This window comes from Rhipicephalus microplus, unplaced genomic scaffold (genome assembly GCF_043290135.1).
Source record: "Rhipicephalus microplus isolate Deutch F79 unplaced genomic scaffold, USDA_Rmic scaffold_13, whole genome shotgun sequence".
Lineage (NCBI taxonomy): Eukaryota > Metazoa > Arthropoda > Arachnida > Ixodida > Ixodidae > Rhipicephalus > Rhipicephalus microplus.
The window spans coordinates 21,298,329-21,320,415 of record NW_027464586.1 but is presented as its reverse complement, the minus strand read 5'-3'; the positions used below and the strand labels follow the sequence as shown (position 1 = coordinate 21,320,415).

At 44.2% G+C, this 22,087-nt stretch overlaps 1 protein-coding gene across 8 annotated transcripts in view; it reads left to right on the top strand.

Annotated features, from left to right (window-relative positions):
- The window catches only part of LOC119162994 (p38b MAP kinase), a 455,785-nt gene that overhangs the window by 134,767 nt on the left and 298,931 nt on the right, over positions 1–22,087 (top strand). For all 8 annotated transcript variants that reach the window (XM_075882646.1, XM_037414880.2, XM_037414879.2 and 5 more), the window contains 2 exons: positions 14,374–14,488; positions 18,989–19,060. In XM_075882646.1, coding sequence (XP_075738761.1) covers positions 14,374–14,488; positions 18,989–19,060 — 187 coding nt within the window. The remainder of the gene's footprint in view (positions 1–14,373; positions 14,489–18,988; positions 19,061–22,087) is intronic.

Sequence of the window (22,087 nt, the reverse complement as noted above, 5' to 3'; positions counted from 1 at the left end):
TTTGTAAGAATTCATCATAAAAGAAGGTAGAAGAGCACAATTTAGACTCATTTCGTAAGCTATGCAGGGGTGGAACAGCGGCGCCATTTGCGCTATTGCACGCCAAACTTGCTTACCTGTGCCATCCTGTGCTGAACCATCCTGCGCAGCCGTTTACTTTGATCCTAAGGGCGTGGTCGCGATCTCAATGCGCGTGTGATCACGGCAGGCATTGGTGCGAATAGCTCGTGCAACATTCTACGTGCTGCGTTCTCAACGTGAAGAGACTACGAGAAGAGCCTCTCTCCCTGGCACGGCTGCATTCTCTTGTAGAGTTATTGCCTGCCAGCCTTACAATTCGTTGCTATCGCATTCGCACCTTCGCCATTCCGGTGAAACGTTTTTTATAACATGATGGCAGTGCCCGGAAAAGAAATAAAGTATGGCATTTATTGCAATATTGAGGTTATTGCATAATTTAGCCGAGTGTTGGAAAAATGCAGCATTGAACAGATGTTGCTTCACAAGGGCTTTGAATGGGACTGATCTGCTCTGAATGTTCTTACTCTTCTAAACTTGCTCGAAAAGGCCTTTCTGGCTGCTCCAAATCTGCTCCAAATAGTTTTTTGGGCCGCTCTAAGCCTGCTACAAAAAGCACTTTTGCCTGCTCACAGAACTGCTCCCAAACGCACACACCGTGTTCTACCTCTGGCTATGCTAAAACAAGGGCAGCAGAGGAGCTAGAGAAGAACATGCTGAATGTCACAGCTTCAATGTTATTCAAAGATTGCATTGAGCATGAGAAGACAGCACAAGAGCATTGGCGAAAGTGTGTCACATGAATGCTTTAATCACTTCAGTCACAATCTAGCACCTAGGCATTGTCTCTCGCAGTCGGCTAGCACCACCGACGGATAGCTCATTCATCCGCGGGTTTTCTTTATTGCATAAGCATCGGAAGAGCTCACTTGTATTAAAGCGATGGCGTTAGAGAGTTCGTTTTGCAGAAATTCCAGTGTCTTTGGTTGTGAGCCAAAAGTATCATCTTGTGCGTGACTGAAAAATTGTGGAAGAGGCAACTAAAATAAATAATAAAAATGCCAAGTCCGAGTGAGCTTTGAACACCGGCCGTTAGGGCGGCAAGCAGCTGTTCCATCACTCAGCCAAGTCACTGCTTGAAAACAAAGGGGAAATAACTTTCTCTGCTTGGAAATGTAGTGAAAGTGATTCAAAAGCACATCTGTCCTGTATACATGCTTCACAATACAACATGTAATGTCACCGTAATGATGCGTGGTACAAGTGCACATTGCCATCAGAACATGTGATTGTCATAATGACTTCATGGTTTAAAGCTGGCCACCCACTACAAAGGGAGTATACAGCACCCATTCCCTTAACCTGTATGTAGTTGGTGCATAGCAAGTTTGAAAAGATTTCACGCACATGATTGCCCGTGGTTTAAAGCATGCTACCCATTACACAGAATCCTGCTGTATGCAAAACAACAACTTAGAACTTTATCGATTAGGTGGTAGTAGTTCACGATTTAAACTTCTTGAGTAACATCATACAACAAAAAGTAATGCACAGGTGGTTGAAGTTCGCTCTAGGGACTGGATATCGCTATTGCGTTCAACTCTTGAGTGAAGCTTAAGAATCCTCACATTTTTATGGTCCTTATGTCACTAGAAACACCAATCTTTTCCAGAAGTGAGAGGACATCTTTGCCTACTTTTCAGTCTCTGCAGTATTTTGCCACTAGAGAATACACACATCAGATGGACAGTTCTTTTAATGTTCTATTAACCAAAAAATAATGCAACGGCGCATTCAACTGGTACGAACTTGCCCTCAGATTAAAGTGATTCTTCACTGTTTTCAAGTGTGCACATGCTGTCGTCTCTTTCTCTGTGGTTTTAGTACAGTTGATGAAACCTTCATGAAAGGAGGTAGTGTGCAAGAAAACAGAACAAGACAGCGGCTGAAAGGGCTCTGCTGCAGAAAAGGAAATACAGTCGAATCTCGTTAATTTGAGCACGCTTAATTTGAACTTCCGGTTAATTTGAACTCACAATAAGGCCCCGTCAAAGCTATGTGTATTCCAATGGGCGAAAATGCCCGGTGATTTGAACGCACAAGCACTTGCGACAGTTAATTCGAGCATTTTTCGAGGTTAATTCGAGTTAATTCGAGGTTAATTCGTGCCACGCTTCTTCCTTTCCCGTCCCTGCCACATAATCCTTTTCGTTTCAATGCCATGGAGCGTTGGTGTCCTCTCAAATGCCCATCTGCTTCTCTTCACGTGGAGACGCTCCTCCTTTTTCGTCACGTGCTGGCCATGCTGGGGCTGCATAGCGGAGTGGCCCCGCTGCGCTACGCAGTCGTTGTTGTGGTCGTCTTTAGAAAGTGTCGGCGCTGGACATTTTCGCGCACAACCTCTTTTGCCAGGAGAATGCTGAAGCCGAAGTACAAATGCTTTGCAAGCTGCATGCGAAATTGATTGACTCGCTGCAAAGCAAACGTGTGCAGACTAGCATCACCGATTACTTCAACTAATAACGGATGTCCTGTGATTTGTGATTAAATGTAAGTCTTCTGAAACTTCCCCCTCGTGTGTTAGCCCAATGCACATGCGCCACTGCATGGAGAGCCAGCCCTCTCTGTATTTAGCTTTCATTATTTGGAACTTCGTTTAATTCGAACAAATTTTCAGGCCCCTTCAAGTTCGAATTATCAAGATTCGACTGTAGACGAAAAACTGTCCATACAAAGCTTCTATAGCATCATGTGTAAATTCAGCGCATGTGGGGGTCTATGTTGAAGACATTCATATATTTTATTTCTTCTGTGTGGAAGTCAGTCGAGGACTGACTCATTCTTGCTCTGTAATCAATGTGCAAAGCGTCACCCATTCGACGCCTTTTTTCATTCTAGCGCTTCACTAAAGCTGCATTCATGGAATTTAGGCATGCACTTACACTTTTGTCAACATAAAACAAAAAAGTTACATGGCGGACCTCAGGTCAACGGCCTCTCATCGCCAATATTCAATGACGCAGTGGCCCATCTGCCCATTTCCTACAGCTCCGTATGACTCTATAACTTTTAAAGTTGTCTAGCGTGACAGATTGTGTTGAACGCCTTCCTTACATTGAGAAATATTGACACTGCAATGTCCAGCTTGTTTATAGCAGTGTTAATGAATTGTGAAAGTGTTGAAATGGCAGTTGCAGTAGATCCAAATGCAATGAAACCATGCTGCTGCGGGCAGATAATGCTATTGTTTAAAAAAATGCATTTAGTTATCACACAATGAGTTTTTCAAATAAGCTTCTCATTGTACTGAGAATAGTTATTGGCTCATAACTACCTGGGTGGTTCCGGTCACCAGATTCGTTCACTGGAATGACGTTGCCAACTTTCAATGCGTCTGGGTAACAGTTCTTGCCTACAGCGTAATTGAACGTGTGGGCCCCGCTCAAGATATCGATATCGTTTTTCAGGATCTTAACCTGAATACCTTTGGGATTTGCAGATAACTTTCCTTTAGTTGGTTCATCAAGTATTATTTCACAAAAATAAAGTCACATTCACAGATCCTTGAAGCCTGGTTGTGGCAACTGTTAAAGTATACTGTTTGTATATGCTCACACCAATTGTCGAAAAGTGATTAATAAAGTGATAAGCAGTGTGAACAGATATTTGCTGGGTTAATATAGTGTTTATCTTCTATTCCTACTACATTTCTAACAACTCTCTATATTTGCCTGCCATCACCATTTTGCTGCTTAATTAGGTTGGCGTGGTAAGCCTTTTTTGCTTTCCGAATGAACATAACTGTTTCGGAAAAACTTAAACTGGCTTTTAGAATACTTGTTGGCTTTGTTGTGTTCCAGTTTATTGTAAGAGTAATCTTTATTTTTAATAAAAGCAGCATGTTATCATTCAATCAGGGACATATAGCGTGCTCATAGCTGTGATTCGAATTCTACCGAGAATTTTCTATATCCTGAGTGATACAGCCTATAACGTTTTGACATTCAGTGTGAACGTTTTCACTGTATAGGTAGCCAAAGCATGTATAGTGTTCGGGATTTCAACCATGCGTGAATAGTTTACCCTTGTGCACTGTTTATAACTTTTTGGCAAAGGGGAGTCATGCAATCCTGAGGCAAAAACAAATATGTTGGGCAATGATCAGCAGTTTCAGTGTTGTAAACACCTGCCCGCACATCAAGACCAACATTGCATAAGATATCATCAATGGGTGTCGAAGACCTATCGCATACTTGAGTAGATGAACAAACCACATTCCTAAAGGACCCCTGACACCAAATTTGGAAAGTAGAGATGCTTGTGTTGTTTGATAGCCCGGCATGCAGGGCCACCTCTGACCAATTATTAGTGGTGAGCGTTGTCTAAGATATTTTAATCTAGTTTTAAAGTAAGGGTTCGTTCTCCTCTGAGTATTCAAGTACAATGGACATTTTCTGTGGTTTCACGTCGATAGGGGATCTCCTCGTGACGTTGCAGAGGTCAAGACATTTGCGGGGCACGCACAATAACCCGACTGTCCCCCGGCGAGAACTGTTGTCCGTCATCCCTCTCGCTCGGTTGTCCGGCAGCTATCGAGCTGGTTTAGTCTGCTCACGTCAGGAATGCTTTTCTTTTTTCCGAGGAAGACACGCTCTATACATCCACGTTGTTTCACATCTCACCGCCCGCGTGTTCCCCTTTTTCAAAACAGCGTGTTTCAGCGTCACCAAAGCTTGAGCGCACGTAGTTTCAGGCACTGCTCCGCTGTGGGGCGCTAGTTTCTTAATCCCTGCTTCTCGGACATGTCACACCATCAACACTGGTTTGGCAAATCCGATTAGACAAAAGCCATACCGTGTTTCGCCATCTGAGCGGCGGATAATTAATGAGCAGGTGAACGAAATGATTCAAAACAGAGTCATTCAAGAGTTGGCGAGTCCATGGGCAGCCCCAGTAATTCTCGTTAAAAAGAAAGACGGATCCTGGAGATTTCGCGTCGATTATCGTCGATTGAATGCTGTAACAAAAAAAGACGTGTACCCACTTCTATGTATTGATGATGCCATAGACTGTCTACATTCCGCCTCTTACTTTTTCTCTGTAGACTTAAGATCGGGCTACTGGCAAATTCCCATGCATCCTGAAGATAAAGAAAAGACAGCCTTTGTAACCCCTGACGGCCTTTTCGAATTCAACGTGATGCCATTTGGACTGTGCGACGCATCGGCGACGTTCGAGCGATTTATGGACACTGTTCTTCGTGGCTTGAAGTGGAGCATTTGCATGTGCTATCTCGACGACGTCGTCATCTTTGGCTGCACCTTCAGCGAACACAATTCACGTCTGGTTACTGTACTGACTTGCATAAGAAATGCTGGCCTTGTTCTGAACTCAAATAAATGCCACTTCGGAGACCCACAAACCCTTGTTCTCGAACACCTAGTCGATCAGGATGGCATCCGTCCAGATCCCGAGAAGACAGCAGCCGTTGAAACGTTCAGTGCGCCGCGTTCTTTTAAGGAGCTGCTCAGTTTTCTTGGGCTTTGCTTCTATTTTTGCCGCTTTATACCTAAATTTGCCGATGTCTCGTATCTGCTGACATGTTTGCTACAGAAGAATATTCTCTTCAATTGAACTCCGGAGTGTGACTCCTCTTTTCGTCAACTGAAGTTCCTCCTGACGTCGCGGCTTGTTCTATAACACTTCATTCCATCAGCTCCAACAGAACTGCACACGGATGCCAGTGGCATAGGAATTGGTGCCGTCCTAGTTCAACGTTATGGTAACCACGAGCACGTGATCGCATACGCAAGTCGCTCCTTGAGTAGGCCCGAGCTGAATTACACTGTCACAGAACAAGAGTGCCTTGCGGTAGTATTTGCGATTCAGCGGTTTCGGTCTTACCTATATGGACGCCCTTTTACAGTCGTCACCGACCACCACTCATTGTGTTGGCTCGTCAACCTTCGGGACCCTTGCGGCCGCCTAGCGCGTTGGGCACTTCGGCTCCAAGAGTATAACTTTATAGTCTCGTACAAAAGTGTTCTACGACACGCCGACGCAGATTGCCTTTCGCGCATGCCACTGAACTCTACAGAGTGTGACGCCGATGACCTCGACCACCTCGTAGCTTCTGTGTCACCAAAGTTTCCCGACCTCAGTACTTTCAAAGATGAACAGCGAAAGGACACCAGGCTATCATCGCCCTGCACTGCTCCTACGGCATGCCATTTCTGTGTACGCGATGGACTCCTGTATCTAAGAACTTTTCCAGCACCGGCGCACGTTTCTTCCTGGTAGTGCCGGAAAGCCTTCGGACAGCGATTTTAAGTGCTGTGCACGACGATCCTACGTTCGGAAAGTTTAGTTGCTTCGCGGACGCTTTACCGTGCTAAGGAACGCTTTTATTGGCCGGGAATGCGACAGTCAGTCGAAATGTATGTGGCCAGCTGCATGCAGTGTCAACGCCACAAACGCCCATCTACTGCTCCGGCTGGTTTTCTACAGCCCTTGCCACCTCCAAGCACACCTTTCCAACAAGTGGGCATTGACCTCGTGGTCCCTTTTCCAAAGTCGGCTAAGGGCAATCGCTGGATAATTGTATGCGTCGATTAACTCACGCGCTGCTGCGAGACGGCGGCCATACAAACCGCAACTGCCAGCGACGTTTCTGTGTTCCTGCTGCAGCACGTTATCCTCCGACATGGCCCATCTCACCATGATCACCAGTGATCGTGGACGACAATTTACGGCAGATAAAGTAGAAGAGCTGCTTCGATTGAGTGAGTCCCGTCTTTGTCACTCGTCGCCATACCATCCGCAAACAAATGGGCTCACGGAGCGCACCAACCGCACAATTGTAAACATGATCTCTATGTATGTGGCATCCGACCACAAGAACTGGGATGACGTGCTACCATTTATAACGTACGCGTTCAACACCGCTAGGCACGAGACAACAGGCTATAGCCCCTTTTTCTTGATGAACGCACGATTGCCACGGCACACACTTGACACAGTTTTGCCATTCTCGGCGCACGAGAACTTCTCAGTCGCTGAAATCCTCTGTCTTGCAGAAAAGGCGCGTCTCATTGCTCGTCTACGCACTTTGGCATCACAGGAAAAATAGAAGGCACGCTACGACGTCCGCCACCGGCCTGTAATTTACCATCCAGGCGACTTAGTGTGGCTCTGGACTCCAGTACGAAGACACGGGTTATGCCAAAAGTTCTTGGCCACATATGACGGACCGTTTGTTGTTCTCAACAAAATCAGTGAAGTCACGTACACAATAGCTTGAGAAGTGGTAGAAGAGCCGCTAAAACCGAAGTAGTCCATGTCGCTCGACTGAAGTTGTACACACCAAGGTGAACCAATTACCTCGCCCGGCGGGCTTCGTCTGCGAGGGGAGGAATGTTACGCATGCCTGGGAAGAAAACGAAGATGGGTGAACATGCTCGCTGCCCCAAGCTGTAGAAAGGAGGAAGACGACAACGCTGCAGTCGTCAACTTGTTGGTCACTCCGGCGCTTCTCTTCGCGACCAAAATAAACGGCCCCTTCAGCCGTATACGTCCTGGTCCTCCTTGTGCGTAACAATATGTTTAAAAATGTGTGCTGACACGGATGCATACACTGACACACGTTAGGTCCCCTGCAAGAAAAACACGTCTGATAGCAATCATAACATATAATGATCCCGTAGTTGTTGAAATTAGGATGTGCTGCTAATGAAGCTGTTTTACGCACGTTAACTTATTAGCACACAATGAACAAGCATGCTAAAATAATTGACACAGGGCAACAACGGGTCCCGGCTTGCACGCCTTAGGTACGATCAACACTTCCAGTTAACCCAATGCCGTCTTGGCCCAGCAATTTTTAAACCAATATTTACTGCAGCCGGGACCCCTTTCCCACCCTACTGACATCACTTCAACTAAGTTCAGCTTCTCCGCCAAATTCAAGCTCTACATGCTCTCTATGCTCCGGACAAAAGGAAAAGTATCTCGCGCTTAACTGTGCCCATTTTGCCTCTATCATAATGGTATGATACCCACAACCCACGTAATCCAGTACACATAGCCCAGTTCAGGGCGGGATGACCCTTCCTCTGACGCGTTTGTTCTCTCCTAACTTTTTCCTGTCACCCTCGATATTGACATTGTGGGTTTCAAAGTGTCCGCAATGTCGAAGTGCTCACTTCGAGTGGTCGAACTCCTACTTTGATGTTTCCTGTAAACTGACGAGTTGCACGCACCTGTTTTCCGACTAATCTGCTACTTCCATGTGATTCTTACGTTGAGCGTATATGTCCCGGGCAGTTGGAGTGCATGAAAATTAAACGCGAAAAGTTTGCTAAAGAATGAGAGGTGCTGCATTTGAAATTGTATGCTATTCTGCTGACGTTCTGGGGTAGTAAATAAAAACAAAACACTCTGGTAAGTAGACATAAAAGAAGACTGTGGCCCTCAGACGGGAGTCAGCTATACGTATTAGTAACTACATCAATGGTTGGCCTAATAACGTACAATAAAGGTAAGCAGCAAATTATTTCCGATTTTATTGACTTTATAAAACTTTATTGATACACAAAAAATTCTTTTGATCTTTTTTGTTCCTCTAAGGAGATTCCCCCGCTACATTAAAATCTTGTGGCGTTCTTTTTACCAATCAGTTCCAAACACCTGCACAGCTCTGTGGTGGACCTGCCACCGAAAAACCTGGATGAAATTGCCACTCTAACCAATGCTTTATTATTATTTATTTACTTGTATCTCTTGCTTCCTGGTTTATGTAGAGTGCCAACATTTTACTTGCTTCGTATTTCTGCAAGTGTGGGATAGAAGAGACGAATGAAAATGGCTTGACCATGTGGTTCACCCTAGACCTGCGAATGCACCTTGGTGCTAGTAATGTTAGGGTTACAGAGTTTAAATCTTTAGCTACTGTAAAAACTCGTTATTTTGCCAAGTTAAATGTCGAAGTTAATCTGAAATATCGAATTATCGAGGGCACTAAAAATGCGTGTCTAGCATGCCAGCACACTTTTATTGACTTGATAAATCCACAAATCCTTTTCTCAGTGCTCCCATCTTTGTGCCATATTGAGCCTAACTAGATTTCCTGCACCATCCTAATAAAGCACGATATTGCACCTAAACTTGCGAAAACATTGCCTCTGAGACTCCTTGCACAACCTGATCTTGGAGGTAGGGACGAAAGCATGCAACATCTGAAAACATGTCATAATCATGGCCTGCAGATGTGTGTGAAGTGCTTGACGAAATGGCATTATAAATTGTGCTCGCTGTCATCGAAATATGGTCACTATTTGGTAAACTTTCGAACCTCACAGCCTCTGTGCCTACTTGCTGTGCTATGCTCTTGGAACATCGTGTGCAGCCATAGAGCAAAGAAAAACTTTAGGATCTTACCTAGCATCCACAAGGCAACCTTTAAAAACCTATTAATGTGATAGAGTTAGAGAGCCCATTTTGCAGAATTTCGATGGTGGCGTTTGTGTCGGCGATGTTGGTTGTACACTGATAAATGTATTTGAATAGGCGTATACGCGATGCGTGTGTGCACATAGACATATGAATGAACCATCAAATGAATGAAAACTCGAAGAGTTAATCAGATCGCCACATTCGGTTTACTCCCCTGGGCTGACAGCGAAAAGAAAGGGAGGATAAGGAAAGAGAGTAAGCAATTAAAACATCCCCAAAGGGTCCTCAAGCTATAAATCAATGAATAAACTATAAATAATATTCGGTGTTTTATGCTACACAACCTAGATATAGTTATGAGAGGCGCCGCACTGAAGGGCTCCGGAAATCTCAACCGTATGGTGTTCTCGAACGTGCACTGACATCGCACAGTATACGAGCCTCAACCACTTCGCCTCCATCGAAATGCGACCGCCATGGCTGCGATCGACCCTGTGACGTCTGGGTCAGCAGCCGAGCTCTGTAGTTACTATTCCACCTAGGCGGACAGAACGAATGAATGAATGAGTGAATCTAATTACCAAAGCACCCAATAGAACTAGCTGCAGCCCATTAATATTTTTTCCGAATAGTGTCCTCTGATGCTTAACCTTATGTTGCAAAAATTGCCAGAATGACCTGCAGAGAAGTGCTCTTATTGTCCCCAACATTACTTCTGATTTCGGAGCCATTGCCTACACTCTCCAAACCATGCAGCGCGAGAGAACAAACCATACGGGCTATGCCGTGCCGCCCCGGCTATTTGATTAGCTAGCTGAACAATGGTGCCTAATGAAAGAAATTCGATGAGAAATATGGCGACGCCGGCCACAGGCCAAATTTTATAATGCCCTCACGCCTGTTGGAGTAAAGATTAAAAGCTGCAGCAAATAGCAGTTCCAAGCCGGCGCCGCTGCAAGGAAGACTACAGTTTAATGGCGACAAATGAACGTAAATGTATATTCCAGCCAGCCACCGCCATCTTTCGAAGCATATAAAGCAGAAAGTGTGCTCCCACGAGCCCAATTAGCTTGGTCCTTTTACAAGACTTCGTCATTCGAAACACAAGAAGGGCGTAGGCGGCGGGAGAGTTGAGGAGAGCGCGAAGAATGAGTGGGCTAAAAACACTCAGCTGCTGGACGGTGAAGGAAAAGGCCAGAACAGCCATTTGCACGCTGCTCTTCGAAATAAATGCAGCGATGTGCGAAGCTACCATGAAAGCATGATGCATTCTGGATCAGGCATGCCGAACAATGCGACAAGGAATTCGTGGAACTTCCTCCCGATGCAGGACATGCTGCAATCCTCGACAAACATTTAAAATCAATTTATACATACGTATTACTTTGAGTATCCCAAAATGTTCAGCGCAGCTAACAACACCATTCTGTCTACACTGGAACACTCTGACATTCATTATTTGTACTTTGCAGTTGAGCATAAATTGAGGCAGCATAATGTAGACTGCTAACATAGTTCTAGTTGCTTATCTTTCAATACACACTCCACGGACGCAAACGATCCAACACAGCGTCACAGTACGTACAACGTTAAAAAATCACGAGCCGAGAGTGAATGGTATACGATCACTAACATGACTCCACATCAAGCCTGAATGCTGTACAACCAACACGTTTTCTATTAAGCACCTAAGATGCCATTAAGAACCTTGGAACCACCCACTCACTAAATGTGAAAACGCATGTACATAACGCCCCCCCCCCCCCCCCTATCATCGTCGGCAATGAAATGGGAAAGTTTCAATACTGAGAATAAAGAGCCTACAAATCCACTATAGCAGCGTGATTAACATGTTACCAGCCACGAATGAACCACAAAGAGCTTCGAAGAAACGCCAGATAAAATTGTTGCTTAGCTGCCACGAACCAAATGGCAAACGCCGAAGCTACAACGAAAGAAGCACATCCGCACACGGCTATTCATGATTGGTTGATTGCCGTCTAGCCTTCACGGCGCTGCACCGCATTATCCCTACCAATCATAAAAGGAGAACACTTTGACCTCTGGGCAATCGGTCCCTAACGATCCATAGCTCCGTGCGACGATGCTGCAGTCAAGGTGGAGAGGACGGCTGTAAAAGACAGAGGCCCTCGTGGGTATACCGGCAACCAAGAAACACCACCGACGAAGAAGTGCGATGGTTTATGCATTGTAGAGAAGCACAGCAAAAGAAGAGAGAAATGATCTGTAGACGCCAAGAAAGACTGTCCAGAAACGACACAAGGCTGGTCCATTGAGGAGGCACAGACTGGAATGCGACGAGAGCACCGTAACTCCATCAACAAACATGGCGTCAGCGTCTCTTTCTTTCTCTCTCTGTTCTTTTTTTCCACATCCCAGAGCGCCCACCACAGGAATGAAACAAATGTGCCACGACCATTTCGTATAGACCCATTGTTTGTTCACAAAAGCGTGTCTATACAAGACCACGCGAATGAAGAAACAGGCACAATCGCTGCCGTCGATGGTGATCAATCATTGCAAGACACGGTCGTTAATCAGTGTTCCAACTTCAAGATAGGAAGGCGCGCTCACACTGTTTGAACCCGTTAGCATCACTTTACACTTTTGTAGTTACACAATATAATGTCTTTTTTTCTGTCCTGACGGAACAGTGGGGCTGTCCCCAAGGATAAAAAATGAAGTACTGAAGACGCCATTTTAAGCTTGAGCTACAGGTTATCTTTAATCTATGTCTTTCCACGAATTCAAGAAGGAGGAAAAATAAGCACAAGGGTTAGTTTTGAACTGGCTGGCTACCTTGTGCCGGAGAAAGTGGATAAGTAGAATTAAAGATAAATAGAAAAAATGTGTCAAAAAAAAAAGGATGGCACAGCAAAAAGAAAGGAAAAAAAGGAGTACGACACTGTTTCAAGTCTGTCTCTAATAACAAAATATAATTGTTGGGGTTTAACATCAGAGAATCACCATCTGTTTATGAGAGACTCTGCAGTGGAGGGCTCCGGATATCAATCGGATATAATCCAGGTTCAATCAGATCTAATCTAATCCACGTGCTAAATAGTGGAGTCAGTAAATATAGCAGTTCAGATCGATCCAATTCAATTCAATCCAATACACATCCTAAGCAGCATGGGCTACAGCCATTGTAGTAAACTACATGATACTCCAGTGGCAGAACCGGCCAGTCTCTAGTGTCCTCATTTTGCACGGATGCCGCAAGATGGCACCACTTCTACGTTTCCTAGCTGCTTTGACTGCGATGTCGGAAAATATCAGGCTCCTTCAAACTTTCATCTGTGGTTACTTTAACTGGTGTGCTTGCTTCGTGGTTCTTCTGAACATCAAACAGCTGACTTGCTCACTGCCTGGCTCGGGGGTTTTATTTTGGGCAGATATTCATATTTTTTCACATTTACTGCATGCACCCAGAACATTCCGAGTGTGTCTGGTAAATATGGTGCGCCTGATTTTTTTTTTACCACTCGAGGGTTTGTTTCCAGTGCACCGAGTTTTCCAAGCAGACGTGGCAGTCATAGAATTCGCTTTTAATCATTATGGAAAACCTGGAGAGGTCAGGGATCGAAATATCGAATTCATAGACATCCTTGTTCATATAATTGCTATTGTAATAAAAAATACATAGTCGTAGCAAGCATCTCTGGGCAGGCTGATGTTCATGTCACTAGAAATACTAATCGGACTGTGGAAGGGTACAGTAGGGCCAATAACACTTTCCATCAGAGAGACAAAATCATTAATACATGAGTTCGGGGGGAGCTGTAAACCAAACCTGTAAAAGTGCCATTTTCAAGGTTCACAAATGGGCTTTCAGCGCTTGCACAGCTGTAGGAACAGTCAGGTAGGTATTGGAAGCTCATCTTGTCTCGTATAGAAAGCCCCACAGTGCCACCACGCGCTATACTTTCTCTTGGTTGCGATAGTATCGTATAACCAGGTAGTTTTATCTTTTCTCCCTTTCTAAGCCATGTTTTAGATATCGCGATGATGTTGTAGGAAAGTAAATGTTGAGATATGTAGCTTAAGAGCAAGTCTAGGTTTATTCACCACAGGTTGCAGTGAATCAGGGATAAGAAATCATATCCTTGGTGTGCTGCTTCAAACTGTGCGAAATCCCCAAAAGAATTCGTTATAGCGAAAAATTCGTTTTATGGGGGTTCATTAGAAGCAGGTTCAACTGTATTAACTTAACAGTAGATGTAAGCATCCCCGCAATCGTAACTCAAAGAGTAGCACATTGTTGGTATAGGTGAGTGCTGTAGACGCAGTTGTGCTTCGCAGGGTGGCATGTGTCCTATGTGGTAGCCGGGATGCAAAAATATTTCATGTAGTCTGTGAGGGCAGTAGCGTTGTTCTGCTGACTGGATACTGGCACTGCTTGCGGCACTGGTCTACAGGACAGATGAAGAATGCAATATGCTTGAATTGGTGGAGGGCCGAGAGGAGTACTACAGTGGACATGAATGTCTCTCTTGCTTTTTTTTTGTTTTGTGTGTTTTTGCTGTAGTTTTCTTTTTGTACTATATTTGACCATACTAGCTTTTGCTTGCAAAAATATGGGAACCCATCTCAAAGGGAGAGACTAACCACTAGCGTCATGATTATGAGCATCGGCAGTTTTCTTTTATGCTCAATGGACTACTTATGCAGGAAAAGACAGCACATGATGAAAACTACATGCAAAAAAGTGTACAGCAGGGCATATGTCTAAGATGTATCAATATAGTTATATTCACTGTCATGTTGCAGTCAGAAGCATTATTTTGGGCAGTATTGCTTGTTAGGAAAGGTGCATGCTGCTAGAATCAAAACTCACACTTGCTTCTTGCAAAGCTCTTCAGCATAAACCTTTGTGCAATGCAGATCTTGGACTTTGGCCTGGCACGCCATGCTGAGGTGGAAATGACTGGGTATGTGGCCACGCGCTGGTATCGAGCGCCGGAGATCATGCTCAACTGGATGCACTACAACCAGACAGGTGTGTTACTGGAAAAATGGGCCTTTTTTGTGTCGCTGTTAACATTTCTTCTGTAAAATTATCATTGATCAAACTTACTTCCCCAAATACCAAGTCTGAATGCAAGTAAAAATTGGAGAAAACTTGTTTTATTCAGGCAGTGCTTCTCTTCGTTTAGGAAGCATAAGAGCAAAGTTCTTCATGTGCCACTCTAGCCTCAACCATGACAGGTGCCAAGGCCATAGTATCTGGCGAAGTTGATGGGGTAAAAATGGAAGCATGAACTATGTGGCAATGCATTGAGCCACTGCACTTTGTAAACTGCTATTACCACCTCCATGTGAGATAACTTGAAAGATGACACTATGTATGGGCTAGAATTATGTGACAAAATTACAGGATCTGGTGTTCATGTCCAAAGACAAAGCTCCTATCTTGTGCAGCTAGGGAAGCTCCAGCTGCAACGACTACCTTGAAGTTCAATAAGAGATGTTCAAGCTTTGTGCACATTCTTTGAGATTACAGTGTACTGCCATCTGAATAACCTGTCACCCTGGGTCAGTCACAGAACCAAAGGCGAATCCAGAGAATGTCTCCAATGCAAGACAGTGGAGGTGGAGGCATCGGTTGCTCAGGTTGAAGACTGGGCGTGTTGGTAAAGCATGAGTAGTGTGTACAGACGGTTTTATGCAGTGGCGCATGGGCATGTCCATGTTTGATCTTGTGACCATAACTGGCCTTCCCCCAGCCAGTTGCCCTAGCCAGTGCATTAGGCCAGCAAAGTGGCCGTGGCCATATCATGCACATTTGAAGCCAACATGGCAGCATCAATGCTGACGGGATCACTTGATTCTATCCAAACTCGCTCTTGCTACTCCCTCACTGCCTTCACAGCAATAAATGGTGAAATTGGCTGTTGCTTCATATCATTGAATGCTGGTGACAAAGCATCAGGTTGGTGCTGTCTTTATTACTTAGATTAGCTGTACTTGTTTAGCCATGTCTGTCAAGCCTCATCTCCGAGTACTTCAAAATTAATCTTGAAAACACCACAAAATACCCACGAATATGCTGTAAAAGCTTCAAGACATAAATGTAAAGCAAATAAATTCATACCTCGCAAAGTTACAGACCACACAGTGCCAGACGAGGCAGTGACAAGTTCGAGGTAGAAGGAAACTGCATCCACAGGTGCTGATTGTTGACTTTTTTGCCACTGCTATCTTCTCGCTCTTACGTGTGTGCGGGAAAATGCCCTGGGGATGCTGAGCAGAAGACGTGACGTGAACAGAGACATATTGAGCAGCATTGCAAGAGGCCACAGCATGGAGATGGCCGTGGTAGGGGACTGCCACGGTGCGGTGGTGGCGCCATCTAGTTCTGATTAAACAAACTAGCTGCAGAAAATTGTGTATAGAGCAACTGATCGACAAGGTGCAAGATAGAAGCACACAACAAATTGTTTTTTGCGTGTATATCTATTTTATGTCTTGTTCATCAATTACGCTACAAAATCTGCAAGAGGCATTGCCACACTGTTAATAGAGTGCTGCTCCTTTGTGGCTAAGCTCTCAAGGGCTGGGACAGGACCAACCTAAGTATCTGTCTGTGTAAAGGGTGCATTGTTGTATGATTTCGCCAAGTGTCATGGAAATTTAGTGGTGCATAGAAGAATACAGAGGTTTATAACAAAAGACCAGACTTTACACAAATACCAATTTTGTTCCTTGTGTTTCTATCGTGCTACTTTGGTATGTAAGCATGAATTACAGGGGGATAAGGGCTTTTATAGGAATTTGCCTATTCATGGTGTTCATGCCTGAATGCCGATAAGTGCCTATAAATGCTTTTTTTCGATATCGGCGTTTCCATCAATACTATTTAAGCACAAATTTCATTTTCAAGCGTGGTTTGAGACCGTTATGAAGTCGCAGGGCAATATTGACCTTTCCAAACTCTACGAGATTCAACAAAGTCTTTCTGTTCTTCAACCAAGTTCCAAAAAATACCTACTAGCAGCAGTGAAATGGAACGCTGCACAAGTGGTTGGAGGAGGAGAGGTTGAAGAGAGGAGAAGACGCTATTTCCGCAGCCCTAAATGGAAGTGCATTTCAGCGTCTGCATGGGAATTGGGAGAGAGAAGTAAACATATGACAAGGAGGGCCATAAACAAGGATGCAGTGAGTAGCTCCTAGAGACGTTTGTACAGTGCCCCAAAGGCATTGAACGGCTGCCCTGAGAACATGTATGTGGCGGTGGGAAGGGAACAAGACCTCTCTTTTTGTAGCCGTGGACAGGTGAAGAACGAATGGGAAGCCGTCAAAAGCCGTCAGGAGAAAGAAGAATGTAAATTAAATTAAAGACAAAATTTGGACCATCTTCCTGAAGGGAACCCTGATTGCATGCAAAGTAGCAGGGGTGCGCACAGCATTGACTCAGTTGAAACGGGCGTCGACGCGTGTGCTGGGAGAACAGTCTGAAGCGAAACTTGGTGTAGAGTTTGCAGACAAATGAGCCGAAAGAGTGTTCCACTCGACATGCGGTGGAGGCGGGCGGGTGATGAAGAGGGTGAAGTGTGTTGAGAGTGGGCGGAGGAGCGGTCAGCTGCCAGCGGGCTGCCTGTGAGGGAGAGAGCAAGGTCAACGTACACTTGTGAGGGAAGCATGCGAGGGGAGCAGGACTTCAATGCACAGCTGCTGTGTGACTTAGTTGGCACCGCTCCAACACCTGCTGCGAGAGGAACATGTTGCGGCACATTCATACGGACGCGCGTACGTACGGCATTACACACGTGAGTCGAACAGCTGCTTCGCATCTAAAAGTGTGACGCGTATACCGCTTTGATTTTGTAATTTACTTCTTAAAGGGCCCCTCATCACACCACATAAAAAAATTGTACATAGGCACTGGAAGTTATTAATAGCGTAGCATGTAAATAATAGCGTAGCATGTAACAGAGGACAAAGGAAGGGAGAAAGAGAAGGGCTGCCCTTTGTCTTTTTGTTGTCGTGTGGTCACGTTTTTGATGTGCTATGTTATTAGTTATGTATCACCAACACGCCCAACTTCATACTTTTGTCAACTAGAAGCTGTGGCCTGCCCAATGAAGAGTGTTGTATAATCATGATTTTTCTAATTGAATCATTATGAGCCATAAAACTATGATGTAAGGAGGCAAGCTTGCAACCGTTGCCCTTTGCCCCGTGTAGTCATCGCAAGCCCATTGTCTTCCCTGCTCTTTTCGGTATCAGAGTAGAAAAATCACATGACGGCATACGTGTCAATATTTCATGCGCACGCAAGATCAAGTGTGCATGACGTGCCTGAGCCTGCTCACCCACACACCATCAATGCTGTGTTGTTTGGGCGTTTTTGGTAGTGTATATTGCCTTTATCTGAGGGATGGATTCCTCAGTGTGGATACGTTTTGAGAGGCTGGCATGGATCTTGTATCCTTACCACGATACACCACATCTGACCTTTGAAACGTCTGTCAGAGACGATGAACCAAAAACATGCCAAGCGAGGTCAGGATGACACAATACGGGAATGGCGAGAAGACGAACGCATGGTAAGTGGAGGCCGGTTAGCGTATTGCATCTCGCTGCGATTTGAAAAGAAAAGATAAATAAAAACGTGCTTATATTTCATTAGTTGGTGTTATTTCTCACCGCTTTCATTAATCTGCTCTACAACAGATTACTACTCTTATCAACATCATCATCAGCCTGACTACACCCACTGCAGGACGTAGTCAGGCTCTCTCACTAGGCTTATGGAAATAGTGAATTTTAGGTTCGAAGCGAATAGTGATTTTGTTATTGTCTGTTTATTAGGCTTGTGAAAATATTTTAGCACCTTGAATATTCAAACATATATTATAGTGTTTTAATTTGCTTCAAGTCAAGTTTAAATTAATAAAAATTTTGGGGTGTTTGAAATAAACGAGGCATCTACAGTCTGTATGTATGACTTCTGTAAAGATGCTTTTATTACAGGAGTGCTGTATTGTGAACATGCCTGTCCAAGAAAAATCTGCCTGCCCCACTTCCTAGTTAAATGAACATAATATCATCACATAGATTCTTCTTTTTTAAGTTGTGACGCTAGCGTTTATGCTCAAGGTATAGTAAACTTCAAAATGTAATATATTTTACTGGTTATGACTTGCGTTCTATCATATAGTCAATTCCTGCTACTATTCAAAGTTGCTCCCGCTTCCCTTGAACCAAAAAAGAACAGAATTTGTGCATGCATTCATTAAATAAAGAAACATTGTGAATGTTAGTTTAGTCATGACAAATATACTCATTAGTATGTGATACATACTAATCGAATTCAATTTGGAATTGTTCTAGCCAAATTACTAATCTCTTCAAATTTGCTTCGAACCTGAAATTTATTATTTGCACAAGGCTAGTGAAAAGCATGGCTGCAAATTTGTGTTTGTGTGAATCACAATGAGTGTGCATAAGTGAACTTTCTGTAGTCATTACTGAGCCAGCTGTGGCGCTCTTGCAGTGGACATTTGGTCGGTGGGGTGCATCATGGCCGAGCTCATCACGGGCAAGACGCTGTTTCCAGGCAACGACCGTATCCTTTGATGCTTGCTATTGGTAAAAGTGGTGAGTAAGTTGCTTCATGCTGCACATCTGAAGCAGGTGCTGTTGATGTGAGCACTTTGTATGTTGTTGATTTTGTCCTCCCAAGTTGTGGGCAAAATCTTGGAAGCAGTAATGACGCACTGCGGCAGAATAGTGCTTTCACCACTATTTTCACAAAGCCAGTGTAGTTTTTGTGTTTAGCCCAGTGGGCTTGTAGTTAGAGCATGCAGGACGACAACAGTGGCACCAGTTCCTCTTTTTTTACCCCTAGCTGTGCCAAAACTTAAAATTTTTTTGATATTGTACCACAATATGAAAAAATATGAAGAAACCACAAGACCTAATTGGCCTGGAAAATTTGCTAGTTGTGCTCATTTTAGTAAGAACTAGGGGACACATTGGCCATCTACGCTGTGTAGATCATCATCCAATGGAATCCAAGCCTGCATAAAAGGGTAAAAAAGTGTAGCCATATCTTCTGTTTAACTCCCGAAAACATTTTTTCTGTTGGTTTTACTGCTACTCCACATGGACATTATCACGGGCTATTGTGGGAGCCAGTGCACACGATGGATGCTGTCACTTCAGGGGCCCGGCTGCCTTGAAACTTCTTACTCTGAGAGGCAACAAGTCGAGTGCTACTTGCAATTAAAAGGTATTTTAGTCACTTGACCGTGCTGTTTTCTGAGAGTATTTCTCTCTAAAAAGTTTTTTGCAACTTGATGTTGCAAGACCATGTGTCTAAATGTCTGTGCCAGAGCCAGTATCATGGAATCCTGAATTCTCTGCTCAGCTTTGTCTATTTTGGTGGTTTAAGGGTGCCAGTCGGAATAAAAATTACAGAATTCTTTTCAAAGGAAATTCGGTCTCACATGTTTGACTCAATATCGGCTGGCTCAACGCTTTTCCGTATTCTGCTGAATAAGCAGCTTGGCGTACTTTCTGTTTTCCCGGCTCCCTCAAAGTTCACTCAAGTGCAGTGCGGGTGAAAAAGGGCTTTCACAAAGATTATGTACAAATCTGAAGACTTTTTTTCTGAACATGCTCACATGTATCTTTTATATGATGACGATAGGGTCACAATGTAATTAATGAATACAGTTGAACATTGTTATAACTAGCTGTCGCCTAGTGAATTATCAATTGAGGTGTTATAAATATCAGTGTTCGTTAGTCGTAGTTCATTTGAGCCATATTTATTTCTTTTGTAATACAACAGAACAAATGTACATACCGTACTTGTTGCATGAATGCATGTGGCAAAAAAAAAAATGTGCATGCTGACACACTGAGCACCAATCTTAGATAGCGATTGGTGCAGTCCTAGCCAGCACGCTTATTCATTTAGCTATATGCACTGTCGTGATGCGTGGCAAGATGTTGCAGATGTGAGTGGATACATTTTTTCAGCTTTGTATGCATTAGATGCCAGGAATATGAGACAGCAGAAAGAACACACGAAAAAGCTGTATCAGGTGGTAATACAGTAAAACCTCGATTTATTTTTTAAGAAACTTGGGGAATAAGCATGGAATCTGTACGATTTTAATTGACTAAACATCAAAGCTGACAAGCCCATATTGAGGTGCAAGGGCAACACACAGTTAAAGAATAAACGTGGAGGGACTTCTTGCTTTTGAAATTTCTGGCATCTTGCCGGAAGCGAGAGTTCAGCCTGCTAGTTCCAGTCCTGACAAAAAGGAACCTCATGTTCGCGTGTGTTCAAATCGAGACAACCTAAATATTACAAAATTGAATATTGCAGCCCGAATATTGCAGTATCGCAAGGCTCTAAGGTTTAAAGGCAGCTATAAACAGCAGCTTGCAAGCTGAGAAGCTACTTGGAGTGACACGCGACACGCAGAACTGCTAGAGCAGACGAGACAGCCCTCTTGTGCAAAGCGTCATTCTGCGTAGTGCTGTAAAAGGCCTGCAGGCAAAGACCACATACTTCTTCAAATAAATGTGCATGCAGCTCTGTTTTGTCTAGTGAACATTGATCTGTTGCAACTTCACCTTCTCGTTTTCAAGTCTATTTAGCTTTAAATGTCATAAGGTGATGTGCTAGGATTTGCTGGTTTATAGTGAGCTTGAAGCCTGGAATAAACAGTTCTTTTATCTAGGATTGCTGTGTGAGCCATTGGCAATTTGTTAGAGGCGATTTTTACTGTACTGCAACAATATACTGTTGGATATACTGAATTAGTTTATGGGCCCTATGCAGCTTTTTTGTGGTAAGGTCTCACTGTAAAGGCCTAATTAGTTATCTGTGGCATTACCTAATGACATCTAAATGCAAAAAGCTGCAACAGAGATCTGTCTGGCTGGGTAAAAGAATTGTGTATGTTGAACTGGCACAAGCGTTGCCCATGTGTAGAATATTTTACATGATCAGGCATTGTTGTGTCTCATAACAACTTATGTCAGAGTGGAAGGGCAGGGCTTGTCCAAAACATCAGTACTGAATGTCATGAGTATGTGAATGATTGGAAAAGAGGAAGTAGATGAGAATAAATAAAAAGGTATCAACAAAGGTATATGAAATAAAGAAGATTGAACACTGCAGAAGGTGGAAAAGAACACATTAAAGAAGAGGTTAAAGAAGGGGCACGAGAGGTGACATGGCCAGTAGAGAGAAGAGGAAAAAGAAGGCCGTTTGGAACGGGAAGAGGTGTGGACGTGCGGTGGTCGCGGCGAGGCGTTTACTGCAAGTTCGTCAGCAGAGCTTCTGGTAAAGTGCTCCAGTCCTCGCAGCAACGCACTGTGAGTTGGAGGAGGAGGGCGATCAGCTCAGCCCAGCGAGACATTGCTTCAGGAGTGGCGTAGAGGTTCGGCGGCTAAGCTCCATGGGCCGGGCTCCTGAGGACGAGCGAGACGTGTATTTGACGCAACGGTTGCCGGATACTACGAGAACCGGACCAGTGTCCTAAAGATGCATCAGACGGTCTTGCTCCAGTGACGCTTCGTGCAACAGAGGCATGACGGGACTTTGACCGGAAACAGGAGCCGCTACGCT